Genomic DNA, 14,760 nt, shown 5'->3' with positions numbered 1-14,760 from the left:
ATAATGTCTCCACCAACTTTCATACGTTCCAATGGCAGAGCTGAGTAGTAGAGAGAGACCGTACGGTGTAGAAAGCCCAAAATACCATCTGGCCCTTTAAGGAAAAGCTTGCTGACCTATGAGAGGTCAAAGAATGTTTCCATCATGATCTGAATGGGCTGAAGTTAACAGAAAATCATCTTCACCTGTGTTCTTGAGCCAGAATAAGTACACTAAAATATCTCCAGATCATAATCTGGTTATTCAACTATTCTGCTTAGAATGTGTGTAGCCAAAACTTACTAACAACTGTGTTTGCTAGTGTTTGTCAACAAACACAGACCATATTAAAAATCTGTGTATAATTGTGTTTATGTATGTATCTATGTAAAGGGTGGATAAGATAGGAGTTAGCCAATTTGAAGGGAAGGAGACCTAAAGGAAAATAAGAATTCAAAACACAATTACTAGAAACTATTACTTGGAACTTAGAAATATTTTAGTATATTTTTCTTTATATTCAACAGCATGGGACCATCAGTAGGGCCGTTGGCAGAGCAAAAACAACGTACAACTGCAAATTTGACCCATGACAAAATGTACGTGAATATAAAATAACCAGCGTTTCTATAAAACATTAATTTTTAATTATATAATTAGGGCGATATAGCAAAAGAAGAATGCTTTAATTTACTTCGAAAGTAAATATTTTAGTCAAAGTTGCATCAGAAGTATGTCTTTAACATTTTCCAAGAGGCTTTAGTTATTAGCTACAATTATAGCTCTTAGTATTATATAGTAACACGTTGCTTAAAATATATTATAAACCATTTCTTTTCCTCTTTAAGTGACATATAAAATTAGGGATTTTGTAATATGATTCAGACTGGGAAACAGTGAAAATGGTATGCATGCCACTGGAATCACAAAACGTCTGACGCTCGCGAGTGCCTGGCGTAAAGCTTGGCACCTACAAGGTACTCCGTGTTTGCACACTCATTCTCTCACTCGCTCACACATTCATTCATGGAAATCCAGGCTTGAGGGGAAGCTGCATAATGAGAATGGCAAGCGCAATCTTTTATCGACAGATCTGTGGCTCTGACAAAGACTTTGGCAATGGAGAGTGGAGAGGAGAAGCTGATGGTCCCGATTCCAAACCGCGTGGCACCCTAGGGTGCCTCAGATGACATCATGGAGAATGAGGATCAACATTCCACAAAAGGAACACACTCCTCCAATATCCAGGTTTTACATTTACATATAAACATCTGCTCAAAGACAGAAGTAAGGTGGTGCCAGACACAGGACAGAAAGAACGAACCCTCTGACCGGGGCCTTGTTTTTCTGCGCTGAGACTTCTTGGTTAGGACCGCACTCGCTTGGTTTTATCAATTTTATACCAGTTTCAACAAAAAAAGCATGAGTCTAAAATTCTAAAAGAGAAACGCAGAAGGGAGAGGGGTGTTCAACCTCCATTTTTTTCTTTCATGTGCCAACTGATCAGCCTACTCAGCACACTTATGCCAAAGGCACAAAGGGGGGTGTCAGCTCTCTGAAGAGGCATCTGGAAAGGAGCATCTCTAGGTTCTTTGCAGAGAGTCTTAGACGTGTAATGAGTATTTTAACCTGAGGAATAAGGTCTACGAAATGCAAAGGACTGTGAGGGATGGAAGAAAGTAAATACTCTTGGAAACTAAGTAGAATATAGGACAAGGATTGATTCTGGAGGAAATAATTTTAAAAATCTGTAATAAAAACAAAACATGACACTGGCAAGTCCTTTGTAGTTGACTTTAATTGCCTTTGGTATCCAGAGAAGAAAACAATGGAAGCGTTGGGGTCAGCTCTAGTCTTACCATCACAGGGAGGGAGCAGGCAGTGAAGACGACAGAAGCTTCCCCTGCCCCTCTCCGGATTCTTCGCTTGCACAGAAAGGGCCATACTCACGCACCTCTCTGCCTTCTCTTAAGCCCCAGTCAGCCGAGGGGGCGGAGGCTCTGTCTTCTCTTTCCTTGAGAAGCTCCTGGGAGACCAAGAAGGCCCCTTACTCTGCCCTCTTCTGAACAGGATACGGGCAGACTCGCTGCCATCTACTCAGCGGCTCTGGGTCTTCGCCACCTCAAGGGGTTCACGTTTTTTAGTGACTCCTAAGTGGGCTTATGCTACTTTTAGGAGGAAGGCTAACGTTTTTTTGAGAACCAAATATTCTCCCTTTCTCAGGTTAGTCATCTCCCCTTCTCATTTCAAAATTTTAACTTTTCAAGTAGTAAAAGATACTATAATTTCAAAATGTGTGCTAAAATTTAACTCTCTTAAAAACTTAAATAATGCAACTGGCTCCACATCCTTATTTCCTATGTATCCTGAAAAATCTCGGGTTTGGTTATCATTTATGGATCGACTGCTGAACTGTGAGGACTATTTGTGGCGTAAGATGATCACCCTTAGAAAATACTTAATTATGTTAATTTATTAAATCTTTTCTCCAATTAAAATCTGCTACGTGCTAATAAGAGATGAAAAAGAAAAGCTATCAAAATAAGAAAATAAGCCTTCAGAATTCCAAGGTGGGCTTCTTGCACAAACACTGTTTCATGAAATCTTCAAGTTCAGAGTAAATACTAGACTGATTATAATGCTCCCAACTTTTATTGTCAATGGAAGCTGTTTGTATTAAACGTAAAGAAGAAAAAGTGTCTTGCACTGTGACACAAATTCAAGGGACAGAAAACTTACAATCATATTTATCTTACAATACAGTTCTTGATAAAATTTCAGTTCCTCCCCCCAAATATGAAGAAATAGTAATTTCTTTAAAAATAAATATCACTGCAAAATCTATTTATGGTAAGAGAAACTCCCTTAGATATATCCCAAATTTAGTTATTATGATTAATTATACCACACTTTTATCACTAAAAATTACTTTGAAGTGGTTCTGATTAATTCTTTGGATTTCTATAAATATCCTTGGAGAAAATAAAAGCTGAATTTTATTTTTGACATAAAATATTTGTGAAAAGTTCGCTCATCTGATGAGATAATACAGGATCCCCCTGTTCCCATTTCAGATAGAATGTATGAGCAAGTTTCACTGTATTTTGTTTTTGATTTCATGAGGTTGTAAAAGTAATTTGGCTCATCAAGGTAAATTTGGAGCTGCATAATAGTATAGAGAATTGTGCCAAGCCACAGAGAGTTGTAAGTTGAGGGATTTTACTAAATTTGTAAGAAGGTTAAAGTGGATAAAATTCACTTGGTAGATTTGCTGGTTTGGGGAAAAAAATCTCCTACCAACAAAACCAAGGCTTTCTCTCAAAACGGGTTTCAAGGCAACAAACTGCAGCATTTCCCCCACTTGTCGTCATGCTACCAACACTAGACTGATCAACATGCACGAAATCCCAAACCCAGGCTCGTGAGTAGTGGTTTCAATAAACAACAGTTTCAATGATTCCGTATGGAGACGAAGACTTGAAGAGTATTCTTTGTGAGATCATGCCCCCAGAAAAAATCAAATTTAACCAAGAGATTTCAATGGAATAGACTGAGAGTTGAAATGGTTGCCAGTCTGATCGTCCAACGGGGAACCTGAAAACTGAGACAGGAACAGGTACTTTTGTTGTCTTTTGCCAGACCTCTTGCTCTTGATGCGGTTCCACTGCTCTTTTGTTGTTTTAGTTCCTTCCATTAAAAATGGAGAAAAAAGGGATAAACGATGAGTAAATATCTGATTCGAAAGCTGCTCCACTTTGGAAGGAACAAATGTATAATTAGTTCCAAAGGCCATCCCTCACTTCCACAAGGTGCTCCGCATTCTTGGCTTATTCTCAGGCAGTCTGGTCTCCGGATGCCAGGACTCTAAAAACAGTACAGTAGTAACAGGCATGATTTCCCATGTGACCATCTCCTTACGAAACAAAGCGTGTCAGGTCGCTGTCCTACACATACCAGAATATGTTTTGGTCAGGTATAAAATGGAATCATTTCAAAGTTGAGATATCTACAAGTTGAAAAGTCTTGTGGGGCACAGTCATGTTTCACCCTGCCATGTTGACTTATGAGGTCCAGGTTTCCAAAAGCCCCCCCTCCAGACTGATTTCTGTAGTGGTCCATGTAAACAAAACACAGGGGAGAATGGTCTTTCTGGAGCTGCTTTTCATCGAACAGCAGGATTTCCTGAAAGTGTGGTGTTGGCTAAATGTAACACGGGCAGAGGATGAGCCTCTGTATTGAATACCCAGTGGTCTAAAGGTAAAAGGTCGTCACTGGAGAAGAGCAGATACAAATATCTGAAAATAAAAGAGAGAAAAAATGAGCTTTGATTAGAATTCAACAAGAAGATCATGTGATCTAGCTACAGTGGCAGAAGAAACCAATAACCTACTTTGAGCAGCTTTGATGAAAAACATCACACAATGAAACTCAGTCACGCAGTCACTCACATCATCTGAAACACAGTCACAATAAGTTCTAGAAGAGTGCAGTGTGTGAGAAAATCCAGTAAGATGCACAACTAGACTTTGGAAGTAAGATGGTTAGAAAACAAGCCCCACCTACCTGTCTGAAGCACATCAGACAACAGTGCTGTGAAACGGGATGAAACAACCGCTTCATAGTATTTCATGTTCTTTTAAGAGTCACATGTAACATTGGTCATATGTTTTGGCCAATTACAGTTAATAGGACAACTAGAAATTAATCAATTCACATTTATTAGCAGACACTGAGGCACTAACTAGTACGTTATTTGGACACAGAAAGGACTTTTTAAGTTTACTTATTTTGAGACCGTAGGAGTGAGCATGAGAACGGGGGAGGGGAAGAGAGAAGGAGAGAGAATCCCAAGCAGGCTCCATGCTGTCAGCACAGAGCCCGATGTGGGGCTGGAATTCAGGAACCTCAAGATCATGACCTGAGCGAAAATCAAGAGTCAGACACTTAACTGGCTGAGCCACCCAGGCGCCCCAGCAAGGAATTTTATATACTCTTAATACTTTAGTATTAAGTACTTTATTATATAATTAATACAATACAATATAATATAGAATATTATATATAATATATACATTATATATTATAATATGTATAATATAATATACATATATATATAATATAATATGTATAATATTCTATATTATATTATATTATATTGTATTGTATTATATATAATATATATATATTATATATAATATTCTATATTATAGTATATATATTACATATATTATATTTTATTATATTTATTATATTTAATTATATTTAATATATTTTAATTTATATTATATTATATTATATATTACATATTATATATATTTATAAATATAATATATAATAATAGAATACAGAATATATAATATTCTATATTATATATTATTATATATAATATTCTATATATTATATAGAATATAATATAGAGTATTATATATAATGTAATTATATATTATATATATAATATATAATAATATATATAATTCTATTAGAATATTATATATAATATATACATTATATATAATACTCTATATTATATTCTATTTAATATATATTATATATTATATTATATAGATTATATAATATTAAAGTACTTAGTACTTTAGTATTACTCAAAGTATTAATACTTTGAGCAGTTACTGCAGTGTTAAATAAAAATTTCAGAAACACTATGGATTTACAGGAGGTCTAAGAATCTCGAATTGCTCTCAATAGGTAGTAACATTGTTTATATGAAAGCAAGACTCCTGACCTCTCCACGGGCACTGCAAGCCATGATGGTCACTTGGAAATCAAAATGACAGGGCTGACACAAACAATAACTTTTACTCATAATGTTCAGCACATTCTCATCTGAATTCTGTTAAAGGGTTATCAAAGTGAGCATAAAAAAACCAACTGTACTGAGTCAGGAAATCTGGGTTCTAACTCTTCATTTCAGCAATAACTAGCTGGGCCTAGCATCAGGCTTCACGGAAGAATTCCTTTAGAGTGGTTTTGCTGAAATCCCTATTTTAAAAACAGGCACATTAATCTTTTTCTGATTACTATTACAGTTCTAGATGGCAGAGTAAAAACACAGCACTGAGATAAACAGGGACTGTATACCAACTTTGTAACTGGTAGAGCTGAATGGACAGTCACAGGCTTCCAACCTCACTCCCTGTCCCTACACCTTGAGACCTGCCGGACTCGGATTTATTCACCAGGTCATGGGCAGAGACACTGGAAATGAAAAAGCAGACTTGGTTGGGCATAGCAAGAAGCTCTGCCGGGTCTGCTAACTCTGGCACTAGGAGCACAATGGAGCTCGGGGCACTGACGTGTCCAGGAATGCTAGGCTCGGTACGATCCCACGGCTCTTGTTAAATGAGCCGATGCATCAGGCTCGCTCTAACCTCATCACTCTTTGAGACAGAAAATTCAAGAGTTTCCAGCAAAATGATTCCTTTCCACGGGAGACGCTATGGAAACATAGCGGATATAAACACAGGTTATAAAAAATCAAGAAAATAACGAATGCGGACGTTTTAGATAATCAAAGTGATATTATTCTTAAACCATCATTTTAAAAATGGATTTTAATTAAAAACTACTGTAGTGGGTTGAACAGTGCCCCCCTACTCACGTCCACCTAGAGACTCTGAATGTGACCTTATTTGGAAAGAGGGTCTTTGGGAATTAATCAGTCAAGGATCTTGAGATGAAATCATCCTGGATTTAGGGTGGGCCCTAAATCCAATGACTTGTATCTTTACAGGAGAAAGGACAGGGAGATTTGGACACACGCACGCGCGCGCGCAGGGAAGAAGGTCATGTGCAGCCAGAGGCGAAGATTAAAGTGATGCCACCACCAGCAAAGGAAAACCTTCAGTGGGAAGTGGTTTCAAACTCCGTTATTCCACCAAGTGTGTGGTCACTTGTTAAGGCAGTGCTGGGAACTAATACAACTTTCACCCCCAACCTCCAGGATACCTTTGGCCCTTAAACGCTGCTGGCTTCCTTGGGCCAAGGGGTCTGGAGTAAGACTGGAGAGCAGGGCTTAGACGTACAGTGACACACACACACACACACACACACACACACACACACACACACTCACATAAACACACACCACATTCTCACAAATTTATAATAAAATCAATGTTTGAAATTAAAATAATATAGCTAAATATTCTTTTCAACTTTGGATTACACATTCAGAAGAGGATTTTTCACTGGGATTTTGAAAACAGAACAATTGGAGAAGAGTGAGTTTTGCTGCGAAAGTTGAGCAAAGTCTACACTCTAAATTAGTTACCACACTACAATTTTTCCTCTACTAAGCATTTTTCTTAAACTATGGTTTTAATAGATGACAAACAGCACTGGCAAAGCCTGTAGGTATATAAAAAGGTGCTATTAAGTACATTTCAGTTTGAATGGATGTGGAGCTTAATTTTTAGAGTTTTGGTTTTTTTTTAAGTTTGTTTATTTTGAGAGAGAGACAGCACCCATTCACAGGCACAAGTTGGGGAGGGGTAGAGAGAGAATTCCAAGCAGGTACCGCCCTGTCAGCACAAAGCCCGACACAGGGCTCGAACTCACGAAACATGAAATGTGGGAGATCATAACCTGAGCCGAGATCAAGAGCTGGAGGCTTAATTGAGCCACCCAGGCGCCACCCCCCCCCAGAGCTAATTTTCAATGTTGTTCACATATGTCTCTTCTAGCTGTCTCTTATCTAAAGACAAGGTATTCAGTGGAGGTGGTGGTGCCCCCAAATGTTGGCAGTAACCAAACAGGCACATTTTTACAGACAGAAAAGTCCAGCAAATCTGAGGAGACAAATTTAAGGTCGAGAGAGAAATGGTAAGGTTCACAGAACCAACTGTCAAGTTAATGTGTGCTTACTGACTGCTTTATTTACTTATCAACCGAGCCTTGATGACTCATTTATTCTTCTTAACTATGCTAATATCTAGTATATTATGGGAAGATGTTACAATTCAAAGAGGCTTGCATCTATATGCTCATGTAACTTCTAAAAAAAACCTTAGACTGTTTGAAAAAATAATGTACTTAAAACTTCCATTTCGTTTATACTAGTAATGTTTAAATAATGACTTTGGAACAGACTGCTTAGAAATCAAATTAAATTGAAGATACTCAGTGGAAATTATATTCTAAAAGGTAACACATTAAAACATGCCATTATTAATCTCTCCAAAAGACCTGCCCCTCTCTGCTCTTCCCCACATCTTTTCTCAAATCTTAAAGTTTTTTTCCTTAGGGGGAAGGGGTGGGGAAGAAAAAGAATATTAAAACTAATGTGGGTACATTACAAATTCAAGTGCAAAATAAACATGCATTTTTTTTTTTTTTAAGGATAAACTGAAGAAAACAGACATTTCTGATCACTGCAATGGCTTAGGCTTCATCTTGAGATATAAGGGAGCTGGGAGGGACTCCTCTTCCTCTGCTTTTAGGGGCTGCATAAGTTAGGATGCAGAGGTTAGGTATCCTATAGGATAAGCATAAACAAAGGAGGTCTGCTCCTATAACAAAAAGCCCAGAGGAAGACAGCGACAAAGGATGGTTAATTCAGCAGTACAACACAATCTGGGTTGCAAAGGTTTTGTAAAGGTTAATAACGAAATGTTAAGTTTTTCCTGGTGCCAAAAGACCTTATCTTTCTTTCCCTTTTTCTTAGATCACTGCCTTGAGAAAACTTTTAATTGTTCCTCTGAAACACAGGTACATCTTTTTAAAAGCCAGCTTTACAATTTAGTTTTTTCTAAAGGCCTGCTTTTGTAATGTAAACGTCGAGGAAGATGCACCCCAATGTCTCTATCACTGTGGGAAGCTAGCTTAGGTGCCTTTTCTCCAAAGCTTTACTACCCCGTGTCACAGAGAAGGAAGTATATGATTTTTCCTTTGGATAAAGACAACTAATTAACATAGATGGACACCCCAATTACCACGTGAATTTAGAACGAACTATGTATGGCAAATGGTGCTGTGGAGAGAGTACTCTTACTTAAGGACGAGTTATCACTTATCTTCAGAATATGTATATAATGGATTGTATCCGCCTGGTTATATGGGAAGGTGAGATTTTCTGTCTTTGCAATCTGCCTGTGATGCAAATTGCAATCTGGTTTAGCGCTTATTAAACAATAAAAATATTTTTTTTAAATGGTTTCTTTTGCTGCTATATTTGTGGAGAGGATTTTCTGGGTTGGCAGAAGACTTGAGTGCCAATTTTTTCCCCAGTAATCAGGATCTCCATGATTTTTTTGACTTTCTCCTCAAATGATGCTCCACACCTTACATCTCCCTACAAGTCCAAAGGCTGAAAGTGAAGGGCAACATTTCTTCAGGTGTGGGTCTATTTTGATGGTCTAATGCATGTATAGTAGTATCTCACTACAGTTTTAATTTGTACTTGATCATGTTACGCATTTTTTCCATGAACATATTTACCATCCTTGTATCTTTTATGAAGTATCTGTTCTTTTGCCAGGTTTTAAACTGGGTTGCATGTTATCTTATTTTTGAGTTTTTAGAATTTGTCATATAGCCCAGATAGAAGTCTCTTGTGAGTTACATACTTTGCAAGTGTGTGCCGTATCTCCTCATTCCTTTGCTTTCTTTCATACTCTTTCAAACATATTCCAAAGAGTAGATATTTTTTTAATTTTAGGGGCGCCTGGGTGGCTCAGTCGGTTAGCGTCTGACTTTGGCTCAGGTCATGGTCTCGCAGTTTGTGAGTCAGAGCCCCGCATCAGGCTGTGCACTGACAGCTCAGAGTCTGGATCAGCTCAGAGCCTGGAGCCTGCTTCAGATTCTGAGTCTTCTCTCTCTGCCCCTTCCTAGCTCATGCTCTGTCTCTCAAGAATAAATAAACTTAAAAACATTTTTCAAAAAGTAGATATATAAAAATTTTTAGACCAATTGATCAAGTCATTCTTTTAGGTATCATGCTTCTGGTGTAGTTATTTAAGAAATCTTTGCCTAGCCAAAGATCACAAAGATTTTCTTCTACGTTTTCTACTAAAAGTTGTTGGTTTTAAATTTAGGACTATGATCCATCTTGAACTGACTTTTTTTGAAGTTTATTTATTTGAAAGAAAAACGGGGGGGGGGGACAGAGAGGGAGAGAGAGAATCCCAAGTAGGCTACCCCACTGTCAGAGCAGAGACTGACGTGGGGCTCGAACTCACAAACTGTGAGATCGTGATCTGAGCCGAAACCAAGAGTCAGACGCTTAAACGACTTCGCCACCTAGGCGCCCCTTGAACAGATTATTTTGTTTATGCATACAGAAATTATTCTAGCACCTTTCGTTGAAAAGCCTGTTTTTTTCTCATCACAATGCCTTTGTACCTGTCAAAACTCAGGTGCTCAAATATATCTCAGGTTTTCTCTGGACTCTATTTTGTTCCATTGATATATTTACCTAGCATTATACCAATATCACTGTGTTTTGATTATCATAGCTTTATAGTAAGTCTTGAAACCAGGAAGTGTTAGGCTTTCAACCGTGTTCTTTTTCAAACTTGTTTTGGTTATTCTAGGTTCTTCACATTTCAACGTTAAATTTAAAAACAGCTTATTAATTTCTATAAAAAAGCCTCTTGAGATTTCGAATGGGATTTCATTTAATCTACAGATTGATCAATCTGGGGAGAATTAACAATACTGAGTCCATCACCCAAGTGAATCTCTCCATTTAATTAGATCTTTAATTTCTTTCAGCACTGAGTTTTAGTGTCCAGTGTTCAGGTCTTTTACGTGTCTTGTCAAGGTTCACCCCTAAATATTTTATAACGTTACACTATTGTTAAGTGGTTTAAGTTTCAATTTGATTGTTTATTGTTAGTATATACATAATTAATTCTGACATCTTAATCTTGCATTTGCAACTCTGCTAAATGCTTATTAATTTTAGTAACTTTCTGAGAACTCCTTAGAATTTCCTACGTTGATAATCACAGGTTTTTTGTTTTTTTTTTACGAAAAAAATGATTGTTTTCCTTCTTCCTTTCTAGTCTGGATATCTTTTGTTTCTTTTTCTTGGCTGACTATACTAGCTAGAAACTCCAGTCCAAGACTAAATAGAAGTGAAGAGAACAGGCAGACATCTTTATCTTATTCCTGATCTTAGGAGGAACACATTCAGTTTTTCAGTATGAGGTCAGCTGTAGGTTTTTCCCTTATGCCCTTTATCAGGTTGAGGGAGTTCCTATCCATTCCTGGTTCGCTAAGAGTCTTATCAGGAAAGGAAGTTCAATTTTGTCAAATAACTTTTCTAGGTCTATTGAAGTGATCATATGTTTTTCTTTTTCAGCTCACTGATTTTCAAATGTTAAATCAAATCTCCATGCCTGGGATAAATAAATCCAGTTGGTCATGATGTATTACCTGTTTAATAGGTTGTTAGATTTGATTTGCTAAAACCATATATATATGAGGAATATTAGTCTTGTTTCCAAAGAGCACCCGGCTGCCATTCTTATATTTGCTCCTTTTTACCTAACTTGTCTTTTTTCCTCTGGTTGCTTTTCAGATTCTTTTCATTAACAACTGGTTTTAAGGTGCCTTAGTGAAGTAAGTAGTCTTCATGTTTCTTGTCCTTGGAGTTTATTCAGCTTCTTGGATGTGTGGGTGTAGAGTTTACATCAAGTTTGGAAAGATTTGGGCCAATATATTTTTTTTAATCCATTTCTCTATCCTCTCCTTCAGAAACTTCAATTTCACATATTTTAGGCCACCTATAGTTGTTACACAGCTCACCAATACTCTCTGCATTTTTTTTTTTAAATTTTTTTTTTTCAACGTTTATTTATTTTTGGGACAGAGAGAGACAGAGCATGAACGGGGGAGGGGCAGAGAGAGAGGGAGACACAGAATCAGAAACAGGCTCCAGGCTCTGAGCCATCAGCCCAGAGCCCGACGCGGGGCTCGAACTCACGGACCGCGAGATCGTGACCTGGCTGAAGTCGGACGCTTAACCGACTGCGCCACCCAGGCGCCCCCTCTCTGCATTTTTATAAGATTCTCTTTTTTTTTGCTCATTTCATTTTTATTTTAATTGCAATGTCTTCAAGTTCACTAATCTTTTCTTTTACAATGTCTAATTTACTATTAATTCTATATGGTATTTTTTTCAACACAGACATTGCAGTTTCCATTTCTATAAGTCTGACTTGGGTTTTTATATCTCCCATGTCTCTACTTAAGTTTTTGAATATAGGGAATATAATCAAAACAACTGTTTTAATGTCATCTGCTAATTCTAACAGCTATATGAATTCTTAGTTTCAGTTGATTATTTTCATTGTTGACCATTCCTGCCTTACTGTACACATGGTATCTTTGGCTGGATGCCAGACATTAGGAGTTTTACCTTTTGGTTGATGGATAATTTTGTATTCCTATAAATCTTGAGTTTTGTCCAGATATATAGTTAAGTTACTTGGAAACAGCTTGATTCCTTCAGGACTTACGTCTGTGATTTATTACGTAGATCCGAAGCAATAAATTGTTCCCCACTACTGAGGCAGGACTGTCCCAAGTACTCTACTCAGTGCCCTGTGAAATTATGAGATTTTCCAGCCAGGCTATTGGGAATAGGCACTGACTGTTCCTGAGCCTTGTGTGATCACCGTAAGCTGTTCCCTTTAACCCTCATAGATGATTCTTTCCCCCAAACTCAGGCATTGTTTCTTTCCTCTGCTGAATACTCTTGGGGATTCTCCCGGGTTCTCTCTATGCAGCTCTCTCCTGTGAACACCAGCTATCTTAGTTTCCTTGGACTCACAATTCCAACTCCTTAGGGAGACTGTGCCTCAGGTACCCCGCGCTATGCTGTGGCCCAGAAACTTATGGAGGCGGCAAGCTGGGGCAAACCCTGGGCTGCTCGTTTGTCTCCCATCTCTCAGAGATCACATCCCTTCACTGCCTCCTCTCCGGTGTTTTGAAAGCCACTGTATCCTGTATTATTTATCTGTTTGCTTTGGGTGGAAGGGTAAATTCTGAACCTTGTGACTTCATCTTAGAGGAAGAGGCCTGCTCTTCCATTTTGAGATACTTTGCCAAATAATTTGCTGAATTCCATGTACCTATGTTCATGGAATCACTTAATCCTCTATGATTAAACCAATCCACAAAGGACATTAGAGTTGGTGGACCAAGAACTTGTTCTGAGGAAGCCTTTCTGGTTTTTCTTGATTACTAATTCTTCTCCAGAGTCTTCATATCATGACTTTCTAGAATTTCGTGAAAATGGGACATTAAATCCATCTACTTTTATTTTCCTCAATCCAACTTTTCCCCTTCTTTAAAATTAGCTATCTATTCTGTTGTTTCCCTCCATCATTCCTGAAAGAATACTGATTATAATATTACATTTGCAGTAGCACCTTGATATGTAATTTCTTAGGATCCTTACAGTCATTTAAAATAAGTTACTTTTCTTCCTTTAGGGCTCTAATATTCTCCTGCCATATTTGTTTTCCTTTAATTTCAGTATAGGTTATAAGGATTGGAGGAAGAGGTTGGAGTTAAAGTGTAGATGCTTTGCATTTTATCTTATGATTCCCTTTTTAGTGTGCCATTGCTTCTTTTTTTTTTTATTGTGGTAAGAAAACACACAATATAAAATTTACCATTGTATGAGAGCCTGCCATTTGTGACAGCATGGATGGGCCTGGAGGGTATTATGTTAAGTGGAATAAGTCAGAGAATGGTACATGCCCTCTGATTTCACTCATCTATGGAATCAAAAATAAATATAAATAAATAAAGGAATAAACAAGCAAAAAGCAGAAACAGACCCACACAGAGAACAAACTGATGGTTGCCAAAGGGGAGGTGGTGGAGGAATGGGTAAAATGGGGGAGGGGAGAGGGAAACCGGCTTCCAGTTATAAAATGAATAAATGGATAATGTGGATAAAAGGTACACAACAGGCAATGTGGGAAATGGTACTGTAACAGCACGGTATGGTGACAGATGGCAGTTACGCTTGCGGTGAGCACAGCATACAGGGACCTGTTGAAGCAGCATGTTGCACACCTGACACGAATGGGAACACTGTGTGTCCACTTTAAAAAAGAGACAAAGAAATTTACCATCTGAACCATTTTTAAGCTGAGCTGTGTTGCTATATTCACACTATTGTGAAACAGATTCCTGAACTCTTTCACCTTGCCAAACTGAAACTCTATACCCTTGAAAGCAACATTCCCCCTTCCCTTACCCCCAGCACCTGGTAACCACCTTCTCCTTTCTCTTCCTATCAATCAGCTTGGTCACTGGTACTTCATGTAAGTGGAATCCTAACAGTATGTCTTTTTGTGACTGGCTCATTTCATTTAACATGATGTTCTCAATGTTCATCCATACAGTTGCTTCCCTGATTTTGATTTTAGAAGCCTATCTCCCATTACTTCTAATGAATATTCTTTAGTCAGTCTAGTTTTCTTCCTGTCTTTTTATTTATTTATTTATTTATTTTTAATATTTATTCATTTTTTTTGAGAGACAGAGAGAGAGCACAAGCAGGGGAGGGGCAGAGAGAGAAGGGGAGACACAGAATCCGAAGCAGGCTCCAGGCTCTGAGCTGTCAGCACAGAGCCCGACGCAGGGCTTGAACTCATGAAACGCAAGATCGTGACCTGGGGTGAAGTCGGACGCCTAACCTTGACGGAGCCACCCAGGAGCCCCTCTTACTGTCTTTTTATTTATTTTTTTTTAATTTTTTTTTCAATGTTTATTTATTTTTGGGACAGAGAGAGACAGAGC

The 14,760-nt window shown here is 37.9% G+C and overlaps 1 protein-coding gene across 2 annotated transcripts in view; it reads right to left on the bottom strand.

The window, feature by feature from the left end:
* Positions 1-460: 460 nt before the first annotated feature.
* The window catches only part of MAN1A2 (mannosidase alpha class 1A member 2), a 180,151-nt gene continuing 165,851 nt past the window's right edge, over positions 461-14,760 (bottom strand). For both annotated transcript variants that reach the window (XM_030324560.1, XM_036064197.1), the window contains one exon: positions 461-4,274. In XM_030324560.1, the coding sequence (XP_030180420.1) occupies positions 4,142-4,274 (133 nt within the window). In that variant the 3' untranslated portion in view covers positions 461-4,141. The remainder of the gene's footprint in view (positions 4,275-14,760) is intronic.

Source organism: Lynx canadensis, chromosome C1, assembly GCF_007474595.2.
Source record: "Lynx canadensis isolate LIC74 chromosome C1, mLynCan4.pri.v2, whole genome shotgun sequence".
NCBI classification, from domain to species: Eukaryota; Metazoa; Chordata; class Mammalia; order Carnivora; family Felidae; genus Lynx; species Lynx canadensis.
This window is presented reverse-complemented; position numbering and strand designations above follow the sequence as displayed.